This window comes from Otolemur garnettii, unplaced genomic scaffold (genome assembly GCF_000181295.1).
Source record: "Otolemur garnettii isolate 467f Iridium unplaced genomic scaffold, OtoGar3 scaffold00029, whole genome shotgun sequence".
NCBI lineage: Eukaryota > Metazoa > Chordata > Mammalia > Primates > Galagidae > Otolemur > Otolemur garnettii.
The window spans coordinates 9,785,815-9,806,605 of record NW_003852424.1 but is presented as its reverse complement, the minus strand read 5'-3'; the positions used below and the strand labels follow the sequence as shown (position 1 = coordinate 9,806,605).

The 20,791-nt window shown below is 38.9% G+C and overlaps 1 protein-coding gene across 9 annotated transcripts in view; it reads right to left on the bottom strand.

Annotated features, from left to right (window-relative positions):
* The window catches only part of AKAP13 (A-kinase anchoring protein 13), a 298,016-nt gene that overhangs the window by 76,713 nt on the left and 200,512 nt on the right, over positions 1-20,791 (bottom strand). For 6 of the 9 annotated variants that reach the window (XM_023512618.1, XM_023512611.1, XM_023512612.1 and 3 more), the window contains 4 exons: positions 19,371-19,446; positions 14,422-14,558; positions 5,024-5,394; positions 2,560-2,613 (listed from right to left, as the gene is read on the bottom strand). In XM_023512618.1, the coding sequence (XP_023368386.1) occupies positions 2,560-2,613; positions 5,024-5,394; positions 14,422-14,558; positions 19,371-19,446 (638 nt within the window). The remainder of the gene's footprint in view (positions 1-2,559; positions 2,614-5,023; positions 5,395-14,421; positions 14,559-19,370; positions 19,447-20,791) is intronic. The other 3 variants (XM_023512615.1, XM_023512619.1, XM_023512617.1) reach the window with 1 other exon arrangement.

Here is a 20,791-nt window from a genome sequence, read left to right as displayed (position 1 = left end):
TGGCTGGCGCCTTAGCTGGTTGAGCTATAGGCGCCGAGCCATTTTCTTGTACTTTAAGAGAGATTATTTTTTCCTAGAAAAAAGAAAGATTTTATGGTACTGAGAAATGTCTTTCTACTTTTAAGTTTATATCCTTTTCCCACAGGATCAAAAAAAAAAATCCCTTTGATCATCTTCTTTGATTATTGCAGTACTGATATCTACTCTCAGGTGGCAGGGACAGAAAATCTGGGATTGGAAATGCTAAGTAAATACAAGATAAAAAAAGTAACCCATTCAAAATATAGGGCACTATGTGAAGGGAACTGCATCAGAAGGGCAGGATTTTTGACTGACAAAAGCTATCATCCAAAAAACATAGTGCTATTTGGGTCTTCAAGTTCTAAGTCAATTTGGAAAATACTGCTGTTATTTTCAGAAAGGGATTAAAACAGAGCTCCTGGACAGTAAAAAAATCACTCAGCTCCCTCAAGCACCTTGCAGATGGAAAGGCCTGCAGATACCAAAAAACCTGTCTTGAATACTGGATACTGCTAATAACTTTGTTTTGCTATCAAGTGGGGTTTTGGCAGAGGAAGGAGACAAGGAAAATGGTAGAAGGATATGGGGGCCATCCCTATGGCTCTTGTAAAAGTTTTATCATTTAAAAATAATTTAAACAATATAAATAATTTTTGATGAGATTACACTAATAACATACAGCTCACAAGTGCAAAAGCAGCACAGCCGAGACCCCTCATAAGTTTAGTAAGGTGGATCACACACACTTTCAATTTACTTGTGTTAGGAAAAGGAAGATACAGGTTACAAACATACGCAAGACTCAGAAGTCCATTCTCTGAAATTAACTTCATTTTAAAATCTCTGGCTAATTAAATGGACCTATTCTACCTAAATATTTGACATCTTTTAAAGAACAGAATTTGGCACACCAATAACTACACATACATTTGCCAAACTATCATTCTTAAAAATAACCTCCCACTGATTTAAGTGTCCCTTCTTCTCTCAGAATGTAACAGTCATATTAAAGACTGGGATGAAATTTAAGAGGAAGGGGATGAAGAGCAACAAGAGATAGGAAGAGATATAATAGCAAATTTTCCAAGGAGCCAGGAAGTTGCAGGTGGGCTCCAACGTCTGCTCTTCCTTGCAGCAGAAAACTCCTTTCAACATGGAAAGGGTTTTTGACAGTATCCTCATTTCCTCAGTTAGTGTAGGTAACATTTAGTGGTTCCTCATCTTTAACATTTAGAGTTCTAGATGTTTTCAATAAACACATCTTTTCCCTTTTACTGTTTGTATGAATGTTTCAATTGAAAATATATTAAATCACAGATAACATTCTTCCTACACAAAATAGGTTTCACTAAGGGTGAGATTGTAGTTGAGTTGTCTATGACAGCCCACCTACATGCTAACTCAGTCAGACTGTACGCAGCAACTCGCCTGCCACCGTGTCACCCAGGGATCGTCTGGGAAGTTAACAGCGAGAGCTGTGAGAGAGCCAGGCAAGTGTTTGTCTCCCAAGGTTTTGGATCTCTTCGACTGAAAAAGGCATTTAACAACTGGTCCCTGGAAAAGTAACTTAACAGGAGTCATGATTCTTTGAAATTCGTGGGGATATCTGAATTTAAGCTCAATTTTTGCCTAAAATCTAGAATTAACAAGAACATTCACTTGAAAAAGACAAAATAGGAAAGATCATTTGCCCATTTCCAAAAAACAGATTCAGCTAATAGTTAAGAACATGTCTTTACAAGTGTCTCCCACTATGAGAAGCTGATAGTAATAATCTTAATTTTGGGACTTCTAAATATCTTTCCAAACAATGCAAGAAAAGGTCACTGGTACCTTTTGGTACAAGTAAAACACAACTCAGCATTCAGAAGAGTTAAGGCAAATCAGCACTCTGTGAATAGCAATGACTTCTCAACTTGTAAATGACTTATTCATGTTTTTATGTTATTTATGTTTTAAAAATACTACCTGACAAGTAATAATTAAGAAATTCAAAGACTGAGAGATAAACTTATGCCTCTTATTTGCTTTAAGAAATGACTACATCAACCATGGAACAGAAACTGCCGAATGGCTTAGTTAATAAAGTCTTTTATCATGTTATTAAAGAATGTTTTGAAAATATGTTAGGGCCTGTGAACTTCTGATTCTTTTTTGGAGAGAAAAAAATAGTACTTCTCAGGTCCATTAAATAGGCATAAAGTAGACAATTCTCTTAATTCTCCTAGAAAAAATTTGGGTAAGATCCTATTGTCAAAGTTACCTAAACACCAATACTGCAAGATGGAAAAAGCTTTTTTAAAAATTTAGAGAAATAAAAAAATAGGATGAAACTCCAAATTGAAGCAACACTTTCATATGAAATGGACATTAGCAACTAATAAATATCAGCAACTAATATCCATATTTTATTTGCCTGAAATAGACGTGACATTATTTAAAACTAGAATTATTTAAAAGCAGAATGAGATGCTTGTTAGTTATTAATATATGCTCAGAGATGACATGGTTAATCCATCAAGTTAGTGAACTCTGTACCTTCTCCTATGTATGGGAGGTCTCCTGACAACATCCCCAAGAATTCGCATTGAACTGAAAATGAATAGTGGAAGAGGTCAGTGTTACAGGTGAAACAAAATGGGATACAAATGCATGAAACATACAGACACCACACTGGAAAGAGACAATCTCTAAAAAGAAAAGGCACAGGAGGTCAGAGAATGAAAGAATGTGGAATAAAAAATGTCAGAACCAAAAAGCCCTGACGATGCCTGTGGAGGCCACTTTGCTCTCACCTCGCTTTAATGAGTAAAGTAAATGATAAAAATTATGAAGCTTATTACATTATAAAAGGATCAGGAATAACATTACCATTCAAAACTTTAGAAGGGTTTTCTTAAGAATCTAAAATTCAGGTCGCATTATATTCAGGTAATACTGTTAAGAATTAGTCGAACAGATTAAAGTGATAAATAAAACCTAACTCTCATTTCATTATCTCTGAAGTATCAAGATAGTGGTGCCAAGTAACCCTTTAATGCTATGTTCAAACATAACAATACGCAGGCTGAAAATATAAATAATTTAGGTAACAGGGTCTTGATCTCAATTGAGTCCTAAAATCACCATGGAGTCTTTGGCAAATCATTTAATCTGAGCTTCAACTTCCTCATCTGAGCACTATAATCAATGCAGTCATAGGCAGCTGTAAAACCAAAGTCTTAACAAGGGGATCCACCACATGGGTTACAAGGAAAGGTGGATTATATACAAGTTAACCCTCATTCCTTGATGCTATTACCACCTATGGCAAGCATGTTCTGTCAAGAAGGTACCCTTGCTTCAGGAAGAGAATTCTGGCTATCCTTACATATTTCTAATGTAAATGCCATAATTAAAAAAAAAGTATAAGATCAACAGAACAGGGAAGATGTGTTTAGAAATTGCTTTTTCTATCGTCTAGCATCTTGTATGTCTACAAAAAGTACCTCGCAGATAAAGTACACTGCTTATTTTTATGGTTGGCATCCTGATCGCCACCATGGAATAACATGGAATTATAGAAGAGCCAGTAATTTTCAGCCAGTGTGCTGCGAAAATTTTTAAAGATTATTTTTCAAAGAAGTTCAAAGCACAGTGAAGTGTGTTTGTGTGTGTATATATATACATATTTACTTTTTTTCTGATCAACAAATTTAAATGTGCCATGGAAGTTTAACTGTAGGTTCAGGTGCGCTGTGAGATAAAAAAGGTTGAAAAACACTGGAAAAACCAGATGCCTGGACTCCACTGCCCTGGGATAACGGATGTAAACTACCTGCAGCCGTCTTCTCATCTGCCAACAGGGGATACCACCTGACTCATGGAGAGGGTTGAAAAATTACGTGAGAAAATGTGTTTTAAAAAGTGTCTGAGGCTCGGCACCCACAGCTCAGTGAGTAGGACACTGGCCACATGAGGCTGGCAGGTTCAACGATGGCCCAGACCAGCTGAACAACAGTGACAAGTGCAACCAAAAAATAGCTGGTGTTGTGGCGAGTGCTTGTAGTCTCAGCTACTCAGGAGACTAAGGCAAGAGGATCACTTAAGCCGAAGAGTTGGAGGTTGCTGTGAGCTATGATGTCATAGCACTCTACCGAGGGCAACATAGTGAGACTCTGTCTCAAAAAAAAAAAGGGTTCTGAGAAAATTAGCAATTTAGGAAGGCACAGAAGGCACTGTGAGCTCCACAAAAGCAGGGATTTTGTTTACTTCTGTATCTCTAGGACCTACAACAGCACCTGACATACAGTAAGTGTTCTGCTACCCTGACTATTGGCCGAACAAAAGAATGAGTGAATGTGATTAGCTTACATGTACTTATGGCCATAAGATAGGTCGAGGAATTTAAGAGAAAACTAAGCAAATAATTGGTCCAGCTCAGCTATTTATACCAATTATTTTGGAGCAACTGTCAACCTCCCCCGCTTAGCTATTTTCATATAATTAAAGAAGCTTTCAAACAAGCACTCTTGTAAATACAGCAGGCATGATGGCTTGTTCTAATGTTCTGACATCTAAAAACAGAGGCTTTAACTCTTAGTACTTTGAAAAACTTAGTGTTCAGACTGTAAGATTTCGTGTCTACTTCTTAATTCAAAACTGACATGATATGATTCCAATATTATCTAATTCATGAATATCAATAAATCTGGTAAGAATAAGAATTATCATTTATAAAATACTATATGATAGTCATATTTCACTGTATTACTATGAACAAAAATAAAAGTGTTTTACAGATGAGAAAATTAAAAGCTCAGAAGCATCAAATGACTTGTCTAAGGTCCTCTCCACAGTAAAATATACAGCTGGAGTTTGAGCACAGATTTTCCTGATTCCAAACCCTATATTCTTTTCTAAAACATGGTGTCTCCTAAATTCATATATTAACAATACCAAATCAGAAACTTCTCAAAAGCAAGCAGGTACTAAGACACTGAGCAGAGAGCCTCTGTCTCACCTCCGCTGGTTCATCTCTGCATCACTGGCTGCGTTTTTCCCAGGACCCCAGCTGTGCCTCCGGAAGGGGGATAGAGAGCGCATGGAGCCCCGCAGGACGGAGCAGTGCGCAGGCACCTCTGTGATGCTGTCCATCTCCTCCTCCTCCACGTCACCTGGGCCTGCAGGCTCACTCTCACTCTCTCGACCATCAGCTCCCCCCCCATGACTGCAGAAGCCATCCAGGCTTTGCTGATCTTTGGACCAATTTGACTTTGAAATCTGGGGGAGGGACACATCACTGCCGTGAGAAGAATGTCGATCCAGGGAAGCTGTGTCATCAGTGGAAGAACTGGATCCGGTGATATCACATGCCAACTGCTCATCCTCGGGCTGTAATGCAGAGAAAACACACATGGCTGAAACAAGCAGGACCCAGCAGATGGCTGCAGTCAGTCCAGATCAAGACGATGGCTGCACACTGGGTCCCAGACAGACATGATTGTAACTGGCTTCAGATAGATATTGTTTTTAAACCATGGTCACAGCTGGATTCAAATCCTCCTGGCCTCTAGTAAACAAATGGCCTAGCTCTAGCCTCTTTCTATCCTACCATAGGTACTAGGCTAGAAAAGTACTTTTTTTTTCTTTCTTCCAAATGGGAAAAAAAAAAAATCTAACCTACTTCAGTTCTTTCAAGTCAATACCATCAAGCAAAATGAAGGGAATCCTTTTGTCTGGGGTTTCTGCCTTAGGAAAACTCTACATTCATATCGTATTGGGTTGAATTTTTTCCACACGTTTAACTGTAAATAAAGCAGTCTGCTTGGCTACAATAATGTGAAGTTAACATTCCAAAAGCAAGTCTGTGATGGCTTTTGCCTTTTGAAAAACAAAGAATAGCTGATGACCCAACCTGAACTTTACCACAAATACCTACATATCTGTCACAGATACTTAAAAGGAGGAAAACTATTCCTCTTTCTCATTTCACTGAGAATTGAGTGAGTGTTATAAAGACATATCAGACATTAAATAATCAGTCCTGGCAGTGAGGTCTTTGAGAAAGTGATGATGCTCTTACCCTGGCCAGTCTCTAGAGCCTAATGGGAGCTGTGCAACAGTGTAGAAGCCATTTGTTGTCTCTACTTGTTGACAGAACCAGGACACATCATTTGATGGGGAAGGAAAGATGAGCTTCATGGCATCCAAAGGCCAAAGGATAAAGAGACGGCTAGGATGCACGGTCACACTCTTCGTTCCTATGCAGGACCTATCCCATTACCAATAGGGGCTCAGCGAATAGGAGAACAGGGAAGGGCATTCTGTAATTTTTTTCATTTTTCACAATATTTTCCTAATTAGCTAGTCTACTCAATGTTTTAACTAAGAATGAAGAAATGTATGGTTCTTTGAGGAAGATTAAAAAGAGAACTAACAGCTCTTTCAGTTTGGAACAGAAAGCAAGCCCTACACTACAAGGAGAACCTCTTTAAAGGTGTAACAGAACATCCAAAAAGCATGCCACCTTCTAAAGCACTGTTCATGTCTTTCAGGCTGAATACTGCCAGCTACTATAAGATGTTTTCCTAGTCTGAAGAATCCAGATTCCTTAAATTGCTTTTAAACTTAGTGTGAAATGCGATTAAGAGAGAAGATGCAAGGAGATCACTGGACAGGTCAAAAACCCAAGGCCCACGTTGTCCAACGGACTGTCCCAAGTGCATGGCATGAGCAGCAAAATCAAGACTGGAACCCGGGCTGACGTCGACCCAAATGCCCTGTTGTGTTATCTCAGTCATCTCAAGTCAGTCTCCAGAAAGTTCCTGCACAGGGTCACACCATAAAATAAAACGATGTGGACAAAGTAACTTCTAAAATTGGGTATCATTTTAAAACAGAATCATTGACTATTCTTTTTATGTTAATTAGAGGCTGATGGAGGTATCCTGAAGGGTTCCTACTTGTGGGGCCACTGTCCAGAGAGCACGGTGTAAAGGGTCATGTGTTCCAATCTCAGATGCTTCTAGAATGCCTTTGCTTTCTCCCTGTACTAACAGTGTCCTCTTCAGAATGGGACCTTACTTTGAAATAGGGTCTTTGCCGAGGTAATTGGTGAGATGAGGTCCCACTGGAGTAGTGTTCTTGGGAGGAGACACAGGCACACACAGGAAGGAGACAGGCAGAGACGGAAGGAAAGCACCTATGACCTGGGGAACGCCAAGGACTGCCAATGAACCAGGGAGGGACATGAGGCGGACTGTCCCTCAGAGCCCCAGAAGGAAAGCAGCCCTGATGACACGCTGACTGTAGGACTTCTCTCCTCCACAACTTTGAGAGAATAAAGAGAATAGGCCATGTGGTTTATGGTAATTTGTTAGGACAGCTCCAAGAAACTAACACACTTGCCCTTACCTGCCTAAATTTCTAATTCTCAAAACCATAGCTAAGAGACAAACTGGATATCAATAAAGCAAAAGTGGGACAAGTCTGTTCTAGAACACACAAAATAAGCTTCAAAAGAAACAAAAGCTCCCTAAAGTTTCCATTTATCTATCCATCACGTGTTCTTCTGAGAAGTTACATCTTACCAGTCTGAAAGTAATTCCCAGACAGCAGAACAGCACTCTTCACTCTGGCACCATGTCCTGGAGGGACATGCTATCTCTCTAGCAGTTTACTAATCGGAAACTCATAACGTATCTTTTTGCAAGACATTAAAGTAAAATGGGAAGATCTTTGGTGGTCTTTTTATGCACACTTTAGCAGAAGACATTTTCCTAAAATATGTCCTCGTCAGTCTTTCTTCCTGATGTGTGCTCCTCACTGATCTCAAATGAGAAATACTCAGGAGTTTTCACTCCAACAACATGCTTTCTTCAGCCCTGCTTTCCTGGTAAGAGTAAGGTTCATGCAGAATAATATTCTTACATTCAAGTATGTTTACTGTATCACGCAGCTCTTATAAGCTGATGGTTATTACTTGAAGTAGGAAAGTCAGGACGAAACTCAGAACTGAGGTCAGTTATTATGCACTAATGCAAATGACTTTCATTAACCCTGGACCAAATCTGAAGGCAGCTATAAATTATGTGTTCCCAAGACCTTTAAGTGTTCTCAAAAGGACTTCTCAATTTCATCAAGTTTTATACTATTCCTACAGAAAACAGTCAGTGGCCTCACCAAAAATCAAACCCACACTGCAGTCACAGCTTTCATAAAGCTAGACTTCTTGGCTCGGCACCTATAGCTCAACTGGCTAAGGCGCCAGCCACGTACACCTAAGGTGGCGGGTTCGAATCCCCAGCCCGGACCCGCCAAACAACAATGACGGCTGCAACCAAAAAATAGCCGGGCGTTGTGGCGGGCGCCTGTGGTCCCAGCTACTTGGGAGGCTGAGGCAGGAGAATCGCTTGAGCCCAGGAGTTGGAGGTTGCTGTGAGTGTAATGCCATAGCACTCTACCCAGGGGGACAGCTTGAGGCTCTGTCTCAAAAAAAAAAAAAAGCTAGACTTCTTCACGCTGCCTGGCCATCTAATGTGACTTAAATTAGATCAAATGAGGTTAGAAATTAATATAAACCCTGCTGAAAGGTATTATCTATTTCAATCGTGGACGATAGAGGAAAAAAGGCAGAATTGTTAAAAACTGAATTTTTTTTGAAAGAAAATTCCTTTCTAGTCCCCCAAATCTATTAGTGCTGAAGTTCTTAAGCGAGATCTGCCAAATAAGAAATATGTAAACTATTACCTCCCCCTTTCTCTTGTCTTCCCCCCCCCCCGCAAAAGAAAAAAAGAGTTTTACACATGCTGTCATCCATTATGTATCAGAAAAAAAAAAGTTATGGCTTCTAACATATACCAGAATGCTCCACCCCTGAGATGTGAAGTTTCTCTTAAGAGTTCTTCAGTCATCTGCCAGTCTTTCTGTAAAGAGATCATTTATTTTATGATGTCTCCTAATTAAATAACTTTCCTGGAACTTAGGATATTATTTGGTTGTCTGGAGCAACGGTGCCATGAAATCAGTATAACAAAGATAATTGATTTTCTTGGAGTCAAAAGTAGACGATATATAGTATTACAAATCTTTTCAGCAGATGATTAAAACATAATTCTCTGCTAAATACAAGCCGCCTCCCCTCCCCTGCCCCCAATATCAGCTGTTAGGCAGGTATATATTAAGATTTGGTTAGGACAAAGAAAGAGACCTGGAAAGACAAACAGAGAGAGGGGGGTGTGAATTATGTGTGTCGGAAAGAAAATACATTGGGGAAAATTATGACTGAGATTGACAGAAAAATCCTTCCTCCCTTGAGTTTTCAGAATTGGTTTTCCTCCTGCATATGGAAGAACGGAACACACAAAAAACTGTCATCTCTACTGGGAGTGCTTTCTCCTTCAGGCTTGTGTAATACTGAAGATCTGCAAAAGGCATCAGGCTAGCAAAAGTTCCCATGAGTCAAAGACAGAATGCTTGGCGAAAACGTGTCCCTGCGCAGCACACTGAAGTCCAGCGTGGCTCTCGTCAGCAGTGCACGTCTTCAGTGGACTGCTCTGGCTGCAGGGGGCAGGGACCACACTGACAGTGACCCAAGACAGTGATCCACTTAACTTTCACTCAAACTACGGAGATTTGAATTACAAAATAATTACAGTAATAGCTTCTCAGAATTTATATAAACAGCATCATCAGCTTATTTAGCTCTATAAGTACAAAATAATTATGACACAAATGTGAATAATAATTATTTAGTGGCTAATCATCTCATGTGGGGCTCTACACTAAGTGACTTAGATATATGTATTATTTCTTTAAATCCTTGCAACGATTCAATTAAGTATCGTTATTCCCATTTTATAGGTGAGAAATCTGAGGTTCAGTGTAATTAAATAATACTCAAGATTCCAAATTAACTGGTCTAAGGTCCAGACGATTCTAGGTATGGCGAGGACTGGATCCTACTGCTATAAACCATACAGCCATTACTAAAATGTTTGGGGAAAAAATGAGATGGCTCCTTGTCCTAAATGTAAAAGTTAAAACTATAAAACTCCCAAAGGAAAACATCAACACTGGGGTTAGGCAAAATAATAAAAGGATAGGAAATAGTAACTATAAAAAATTAATAAATTACACTTCAACAAAATGAAAAACTTCAGCACACCATTACAGAAGTGAACAGGCAAGGCACAGATGGAAAAAATATTTATGAAACATAAATCCAACAGAGGACTGGTATCCAGGATATATATAGAACTATTTCTCAACAATAAAAAAACAATCAAATTTGGGCAAAAGACTTGAACTGACACTCCATAAGGGAAGGCTTTCAAGTAGTCAATAAACAAAATGTGTTGAACATCATGACTTAAACAGAAAATATCAAAATCATAACAAGAGACCACTACATGCACACCAGAAATGCTAAAATTAAAATAAAACAATTATGCATGTTGATAAAGGAGCAACCAGACCTCTCACCTATCACTGATTAGAATGAAAAACGGTATAACAGGTTTGGAAAAAGGTCTGTTTCTTAGAAACAAACCTACACCTACCACATGATCTGACAATTCTAATCCTAGGTATTTATTCAAAGAGAAATGATATTATTTAGATCCCATTTATATGAAGGGAAAACTAATCTGATGGGGGAAAAAAGTCAAAACAGTTGTTGCTCTAGGGGTTTGAATGAGGGCACAAGGAAACTCTGACAGCCCACCTGCTGATGCAGGCCTTGGTTATGGAGGTGAATGGATGCATCATCAAAAATCAAAGCCTGGTACCCTCAAAGTGGTGCATTTCACTCTATGCATATTTTACAAAAAAGGCCTGTAAATTATAAATTAATACTGACGTGTTTAGAGGTAAAGTATATTGATATTTATAACTCATTTTGAAATGCATCAAAGAATTTATGTGAACTGGTGAGTGGATGGAAGGATGGCAAGATACATATTACAGTCAGGTAACAAAGCAAATCCAAAAAGGTCATTAATAACTGCAGGATCTAAGTGGTGGGTATATCCCATTGTTCACTGTACACTTCCTCAAATTTTCTATATGTTTCAATATTTTCATAATAAAATGTTAGGGGACAATGCCTGACTAGCTTTCTCAATCAGAATTACATTATACAGGTAGGATATATGTGTATAAAGAGGTATAAACACTATACATGCTAATATACATAAAAAATATAAAAACTATGGTATACTTTATATCTTATTGCTATACCTGAAGCCCGTCATGCTTAATACTGCCAAAATTCTAGTCTCTTAATTTTCATTTATTCACCTAATATATAATTGTGTAACACGTAAGACACTCTACTATGTGCTTTGCAAAATAACAGCTCACCATTTTAAACATCTAATACATGGCAATCACATCATCCATTTATATAAAATATTTTATTAGGCATCTTAATCACCTGATAACAAACATTATTCCTGGTTCACAGTTGTAAAATTCTAATTATTTCAGTACTTGTGCACAGGCAATCACAACTTCTCTTAAGTGATTTTTTTTTTTTTTTTTGAGAGTCTCTCTCCATTGCCTGGGCTAGAATGACTCCACATCACACACAGAAGCTTCACCGAGCTCACAGCAACTTCAAACTCTTTGGCTCAAGTGATCCTCTTGCCTCAGCTTCCCAAGTAGCTGAGACTATAGACATCCACCGTGATTCCTGGCTAATTTTTCTATTTTTAGTAGAGACAGGGTCTCACTCTTGCTCAGGCTGGTCTGAACTCCTGAGCTCAAGGGATCTTCCTCCCTCAGCCTCCCAGAGAGGTAGTATTATAGGCATGAGCCGCACCACCTGGCCCTCAACTTTGAATTCTATAAACTCCTTTACTTTGATCCCTAGTAGGTTTAATGAAAAAAAGATAAATTTTTGGTTTGGTGATCAAGTGCTTTCACTACAGAAGATGTTACTTTAAGGTTATCTTAGAAAAACTTAGTATCTTAGAAAAAGTTACTTTGGTTTTTTAATCAATGATAGATACATCTTATTACTTGGAGAAAAAGTGTAAAGGTTTTGATTTACTTCTCTGGGGGAAAAGAGGCAGCAATTATTAATATCTCCTGTGGACTTTAATTATGCTTTTGGATAGCTGAGTGGCCTAGATCATGACCATACTTTCTCATTAGGCTAGCACCAAAAAGAATCCCAGAATTTTCTCACTTTGAAAATAAAATCTAACTTTTATGCTGCTGACCTGAGAAAAAGACTGACCTTAGGAACCAGCTAATACTCATAAGAATAAACACGAGGCTCATTAACACTCACCAAAGAGTCCTATTTACCAGGGGGCAACTGAAAGACAAGCTGGAGGTGAAAAGTTCATAACCAACATTACAGGCCATTACAGAGACCTCTGTCAGGCCACAGTCACACCAATGGCTGCAGGAAGTGACCTAATGCACCACTCATGGTTCACAGAAAAGGCTGTTGAAACGTCTTGCCTACAGATTACTTTTTATAAAAGGAAGGCGAAGAGGGTTAAGACTTTGGGAAGCAACTCTAGACACTCTGGTATTTCACAGCACATACTGTGCGGGTGACCACTGAGGAAGACTTTTAAGGAAGCATCTGCTGGTCTGTCTGCCAGTGTTGGGCTTCTATATAAATCACTGCCTATTATTACAGCAGAGTTTTTGAGACTGAAAGGAAAAAGAAGAAAAAAAAAAAGAACAGATTTTAGAGTCAAGACTGTGCAAACCTCAATTTTGTTACTCTTCTGCTGAGTAATTCTGATAAACTTCTTTACCAACCAGAACCTCTATTTCCTCACAGGAATAATAGGGATAAATCCACCTGCCCGTCAAGGTTGCTAAGCACAGGAAATGAGATCAAATATCTAAAGAACTCAGGTCAGTACTCAGACCAGAAATAGCCATCATTCTTCAGAGACGGTAATATCCAGGGACAAGCTACCATGTACCTAGGAGATGGCAAGCCAAGTATTTTTTACAAAGAGATACTTTAAATTTTTAAAAAACTTTTACTATGAAAATTTTCAAACACACATAAATGTTAAACAAATCTCTGTGCAGCCATGATCTAGTTTCAATGATAATCAATGATTCCATTTTAAAGCTTGAACTCAGACGAAAAGCAGGGTTTTTGGAGACCTTCACGAGGGTATTGCCTTAAAACCTCAAGGTCACGGTGGAAATGACACAAACTCTGATATTAAAAACAACAACACCCTATTGACATCCCTCTTCTTAATCTTACAAAGAAGAGTAGATCTTCCCAACGTGTGGAGTTTTTACTTAATAGAATTCCTCATACTCAACTCACAATGAGTAACAACGATAGAAATCCTGAAGTCTGCACCATAAATCTTTCCAGGGACCTTGGAAGATAATGAGCACAGGAGCAAGGACAAGGCAGGAAAGGGTTAGGGAGGCCAAAAATGAGAGGAAGGCACACAGGATACATTTACAGAGGGGCATTATGTTCCAGCCTCCATCCTTACAACTTCTAAACATAGCAACATCACACCACCTTGGATAATTTAAACACCCACTAACATAACTGCTCTCACCACTTCTCCAACGTCATCGTAAAATCAGAAGAATGGTCTTCCTCTCAGCTCCCACAATGTTTCTGCCCTGTGGCCCCCTTACTATTACGAAAGTGTATAATTGAGTACCATTAACTGTCTCAGCTGTGGGAAAGCCCTCTATTTTTATCAGGGAACAAAACAGAACTTGCTGCAACCAGAAACAAATACAAACAAAAGAAAGTAATCCGCATCCATCCCCCACTCCCTTAGACAACCTCAGCTTCATGAGCTGCTTCATGAAGACGAGCTTTTCACTATGGAGAAAGCTTGGGTTCCCTAGCAGAAAGTTCTTTCCCTACCTAGAAAGTTCCAATTAAAAAGGCTAGATGAAGAGAGGTGATATCATCATGCTCAACAGCAAGCTTCAGGCCTGAACACATTCATCAGAAATGACTCCATGGTTAGTTTATAAGCATGACATCAATACTGTCTGAGCTGCGGTTCCTTCCCACCCACTGAAAAGTGTTCAGTGTCATCTGACTTAATTCATTCTAAAGGAACTTCCATTTCTTTAGACTTCACTGTGAACTTCAAAACCTGCTATGATACTCTGCAGAATATAGATAATCTGCTCAACACCCTTTCATAAACCCTAGCAGTCTGAAGTTTTCTTCTCCAAAAGGTAGACTTTACACCCCTTTGAGAGTGTGTGAAACCCTGTAAGGTTAGCAGGATCACAGTTTACCAGCAGGAGTTATATATTAAGGGAAAAATATGTCTTGTGAAGACAATGAGCTCAAGGGAAGGGAAGGAACGAGGTAGAAGAGTTGGGAAGCCCAAACAGGAACATCAGAAATGAAAGGCAGTGACCCCGACCCCCACCACACACACGCCATACCTTTGGGAAGACAATGCTGTCCCTTTCATCACCAGGTGAGGGGAAGAGGTCAGAGTCGCTCCCAGATTCTAGCTTCCGTGCACCCTGTGTTGAGGCACACTCTCTGTCCACTCCAACACCCAAGAAGTTCTCACATTCTGAAAAATAAAATTTGTTTTCATCCCGGTAGCCAGCATTTTAAATCTCTCTCACTCTTTCTTCCCACCTTCTTTCCTTTTCTTTATCAATATAAAGAAGCTATAAAGAACACAATCAAATTAGTATTCTAGCTTGCAGCTCTGCTATTCCAATTCTAGGTTGATATAGTTACTACAATCATGGGCTTGCCATGTTTATATTAGGTACAGAATGATACAATGATGATCTGGCATCACAGTCTATCTATATTTAGGTACCTAAGTGTGGTAATTTTTTCCTCCTGGCAATAAGGACATTTTTTTTCTTTTGCCACCAAAACCTGAAGTTTGTTATGAGGAAACTATGTGGTAATGGTTTGTGGCAAATTTCTGTTTTAAGATTAAAATTCTTTCTGGAAATTTATTACCTTATCAAAGGAGGGACATACCTAATAAACACATCAGTATATTAAACTTATGGGTAATAATGGAAATATAATTGAGCTTTTCTCACTTTAAATAGATCTCATATTGGGGAAATAATGTGCCTAAGTACAAAAATGTACCATCTAGAATCTGTTTTCAGTTCAACAGCCAGAATGGGGACTCTGGTGAACCAAGGGAGAGGTCTCTGATAGAACTATGACACTGGTACACTGAGGAATCCTAAAACCTTAGTATCTTGAAATTAACAAGGTATTAATCAATTTTGTAAGCAAAAGAGCCAGACTTGGTAACAACAGGTTTAAAGAAATTTGCAAATGGTGAAGCCAAGAATCCAAAAGATAAATTAGTGGATAAGTATCAACCTCCTTCAAGACGTTCTGAAGATATGAATGATGCACCTCCATTTTGGTAAGCATTTTATTGTGTGACTTGAACAGATGTACACAGATATACCCGAGAAGGGGAAGAACAGAGAACCTGGCTGCAGTTTCTGAGAACCCTACCTGGAGGTTTTCACTGAAGCAAATTCAAGAGGAACTGACGATACAAGATGACAGCAAAACACAAAAACACTGTTTTAGGCTCTATTAATAGTGCACTGGAATCCAAGATGGGAACAATCCTGTCACTATGTGCTGTACAGACTATGTCTACAGGATAGTGGCTTATTCTGAAATAACATTTAAATCTGAACACTGACAAATAAAAATGTGCACCTCATGATGCAATCACAACAGTGCCAACACCTGATACACTCAGCTGGCACAGAAACTGGATAAGAATCTGCCTACAAATGCTCTTAGATTCCCTCTGTGCTGCTCCAGGGACACAGCAAAAATGAAGGAGTGTAAGCTACTGACTTTCACTGCAACAGGAGTCACAGCAATGGGCTGGGCAGCCTCAGAAGGCAGTGAGTATCAACTTACCACAAGGGTTGGAGCAGAGACCAAATGACTATCAGTCAGGGGAAAGAGGGAAAGGAATGGGTAAGCGCTCACCTAACAGGTATACTGCACAATTCCTAGGTGAGGACACAGCGACGACTCAGACTTTAACCGTATAAACGCAAACTATGTAACCAAACCATATGTACCCCCATATTAATCTCAAATTTAAAAAACAATGACTCTATCAAGATATTATAGAAAAGATATCTATACAGAGGGGAAGAGCAGAGATTGGACTAGCTAACTTCCAATGCCTATGGTTTTTAGATTCTATTCTTGGATGGTAGCTCTGTGTGTATGTGTATTGAAAGACAAAGAGGCATTCTTATTTAAATTAACTGTTAATTAATAATTGATTATCAATAAATTGCTTGCCCTGGTAATATCATATTGATGTAAGTCATGAATCACTTCTCAATAAAGTCACCTTTTCTACTAGTTAGGCATCTGCGTAGGCAGTGGCAAGTATCCAAATACAAAAAGAGCCATTTCAGGTTTTATGGGGGATGGTGGTTCACAGTCTTGTGGTAGAAATGAACATATTAAGAGACAATTTCAACACAGAATTACACAAAAAATGTCACAGGAAGTAAGGCAGGAACCGTGGATTAATCTGCAAATCTTTCAGTTAAAAAAAAATGGCTGTAGTACTTTTTAGCTTTGGTTCAAATTATTTTAGAGTGCGTCAGTTCAGTGGGACTAGCCCTGCCTTTAGGAGTCTACAAATCAGGGTATTTTGGAGGTTCCCCCCACTCATTTCATAAAGTACACAGTAAATTGGGTACTATTAGTGTGATCTTTCTATTCCTTCCCTTTCCCCCACTCGGAAAATTCAAAAACTCCATTCTGTGGTTGAGGGAAAAATAGGGGGGCTGGCGGAGCAAAGAAAAGGCTGTCACAGCAGTTACACTGAGCTGTTAGCTGTCCAGCTGGCATTCTCACAGACCACGTCCAAATCCCAGGCTGGAAAACACACCAGCTCAAGATATTCTAATGGAAAATTCATGGGGAAGATCCAGATTCAGCCCTGGTAGGAATACCTCACTCAGAAAATGGATCTGAGCTAGCACTACAAGGGACCACAAACCAAGTTTGGGATAAGAAGAGTCTGCTGTGTGAGATAATGCTGGCTGTTGGTGTGGGGATGAGGGAAGAATATGGAAAAAAATTAGTGGGAGAGGACGACCATAAGGTGCTGTAGCAGCAGCACCACCACCAGGGGGCAATCCCTGAAGGCAAAGCCACTCCACACCCTGCTGCACCTGTCTCCGTAAATTTTTCAAATTTATAAAACCCTTTCTTCCTACACACGCCCTTCCTAATGCATACAGTAGAGCAGCACATCAAAGTGTAAACAAGAGCACAGAGCACACTGGTGTGAGAGTCAGACTAACCTGGCTTAAATCTAGGTCTGACTACTTATTAGAATAAGGATCCCAGGAAAGAAATCATTTGAACCTGTGTGTCTCCGTGACCACACCAGATACAGGGGATGATTAGTACCTCCCCTAAAAGAGATGTAGTGACCAGTAGATAACATATATAGTAACCAGAACTCTGGTCTTCAGCACAAAGCTATGTTGGTAGAGGTGCCTGATGACATTAAGGCTTCCTTAATCTTTAATGTATTAGTAAGTATCCAAATGATGGTACCCTGAAAGTGGACACAGCTAGGGCCAGTCCTGCTTTATGATCCATATATAAATCTGTCTATAATTTTTGTGCACTGAGCATTAGCTTTTGAAAGGCTACCAGAACATATGCTTTTTGAAATGTTAACTAGTCATTTGGGTATAAGAAGATATACATGCAAATAAACTATAACCGGGGAAGGGTAGAAAACACACCAGCAACATCCACGGGGCTTTGGGAAACCACGCCACTCATAAACTTATCTTCGTATTTATTCAGTAGTCAAAGGCATACAAAGTGATTTAAAAACATATTCTTTTACTTGGCCTAATGCAGTTGTTCTCTTGAGAAAATGTTCATAAAGTGAAAGAAAAAAATGTGTAAGACAAAGTATATGGAATTCATAAAAAAACTCTACGTAAATTCAAAATCTCGGATCTTAAATAAGGTAGCATAACCCAGACAATGGATTTTGTTAAAGTGAGATTTAGAAATAATTACTCTAAAAAGACCACAATGCTTATGCTTGGGCTTAGGATGTGAGGGGTGACTAACAAATTCAAAGTTATGCCCCAAAGAAAATGTGCAAGAGTTCCGAAATTACTTTTCTAAATGAGCACATTAAACTATATAATGTATGGAGATCTTTCTTTCTGAATATTCAAATTGTGACACCACCTCATTTAACCTTCACTTGGCAGGAAGTTTCACCACATGGGTGGCTGGGAGCAATTACACTTATAGAAAAGCCTTAGGTTCAGGGAATCAAAACATAGTAAGTGGTAAGTAGATGATTCTAGAGGGCTGAAAGGGGAAGTGTCAGCTAAACCTGTGAAGATGTGGAGACCCTAAAGACAGTTTAGCATGAAATATCCTTTAATTGCCCTCAAAAAGTCAGAAAAACACTTTCTTTGTAGTTAACTCAGAGAGCTGAGAATTAGTAGGAAACCTCTCTGAAGACAGGGTATTTAAACAGTGGGTTTTTAAATGTAATATTACTATAGGGTATCTGAAGCTAAACTGTTTCTAAAATGATCAGCACATGAGAAAGACTTGATAATTTTTAAAGCAAAGTAAAAATCTGGAAGGTAAACAGAGGCTTTGGAAGTTAAGTGGACTGAAAAACCCAGAATGCATATTATTAGTATTCACTTAGCAGCTACAGGAACAGACACAGGGACATGCTTATGTCACAGAGTTAGTAGCTGAAACTGAAGTTGAGAATCCTAACTAACCGCAAGTCAGGTGCTGTGTCACTAACAAGCAAGGACTTCAGGAGCAGCTTTCTCTGCTTTCTACAAACTGAATCCCTGACAACACTTCCAAAGTGTCCTGGCTCTCAACCTTGGCTAGAGAGAAGGGTAACCAAAGGAGCTTATAAAGATCTGGTGCTCATGTCATACCTCACCCATCAGAATCTTTGCAGGTAGGACCCAAGCATCAGGATATTTTTAAAGCTTGCTCACCCGGGTAATTCTAATGTGCAGCTGAAACCGAACTACAGATTTAGTCCTCAATAATGTATTTATAGCTGTACCAGATGAAAAATCTATGTCATGTATATTACAGCACAGGTACTTTCACAAAGTCTCATATGAAGTCTGCTGCTACTACTACAATGAAATTAAGGCAACTGCATATGCTCATCTTCATGAGACAAAACCTGAACAACACACAAACCCACATCACATACATCCCTTTCCCTGAATTATCGCATAAATGCTAAGGGCGGGCAGAAATCTAAAAAAATGATCTGATATTAGACTGGGACCACAGTTCTAAAAAAGGACGGAAAATCTCTGCTTACCTGGGCTCGGCTTGGAAGTCAAAAGAGATCCTGCATCAGGGCATGGCTCTATTGTACACCAGTTTTCTTGGTTTATCTGAAAGGAATGAAAAACGCGGAGTTTCAGATACTGGAGATAAGATTATAGCTGCTCAAAGTGTATCTACTTTACCATAACTCCTATTTTTTTCTTTAATAGAAGGTGAATAAAATTACATCAAGAAATAAAAGCGTTCCATAACACAACCAAAGCAATCTGTACTCAACTAGGTTCTACAGAGACTGTCACGGAGAGCTCGGCACACAAAAGCCAGAGGAAAAGACACGCAAACAGGAAGTCCATGGCACAGGCCACAGGTGACATTCTTAAAAAGTTAACAGATGGGGCTTGGCACCTGTAGTACAGTGGTTACGGTGCTAGCCACATATACCAAAGCCAGCCTGGGCCAGCTAAAACAACAAGGACAACCGCAACAACAACAAAAATAGCCGCGTGTTGTGGTAGGCACTTGAGTCCCAGCTACTTGGAAGGCTGAGGCAAGAGAATTGCTTAAGCCCAAGAGTTTGAGGATGCTGTGAGCTGTGATGCCAAGGCACTCTACCTAGGGTGACACAGTAAGACTGTCTCAAAAAAAAAAAAAAAAAGTTAACAGATGGAATTGACCAAATATTTATATATATTTGATATGCTAGCTTGCAAGTTTTAAAACATATAAAAATAATTCCTATAAGTGAATTCTTATACAACAGAAATCATGTTGAAAATTCTATATATATATCTCTATTTATCCAAAGAAAATAGGCTCGGGGGGTGGGGTGGGGTTGAAGTAATTAACAGGACGATTGGTACCAGAATGCCAAGTCTGTGAGATTCTAAGAAGCAAATACACTTCCCTCACCCACCCCCAAATTTAAAAAATGTAGTCCTCACAACTTACAACCATCTTAACATTCTAACACCCTACTTCCATTAAATTTGAGTGTAGTTTTTAAAATTACCATCGAAGATTTTAACACTCTTCTTTTGGTAATTGATAAAACAAGTACAAACAAGGATATACAAAACCTGAAAAAAATCAACCAATTTGACTACACCAACACACAGAACATTCCACCCTGTAACAGAATACAAATTCTTTTCAAGTACACGTGGAATGTTCCCATTCTGTGGCATAAAACAAACCTCAAAATAAACATATTTTGTGGCATAAAATAAGGCTCAAATTTAAGAAGATTAACATCATAAAAAGTATGCTTTCTGATCAAAATAGTATTAAATCAGCAACCAAAAATGAAACACATCTGAAAAAACTCCAAATGTTTTTTTAAAAATGATTTTTAGAAAATAACCCATGAATCAAATAAATTATTTAAGATTAAGTGCTACATTACAAAAGAAGAAAGGTCTCAAAATCAGTGATCTAAACTTCTACCCTAAGAAA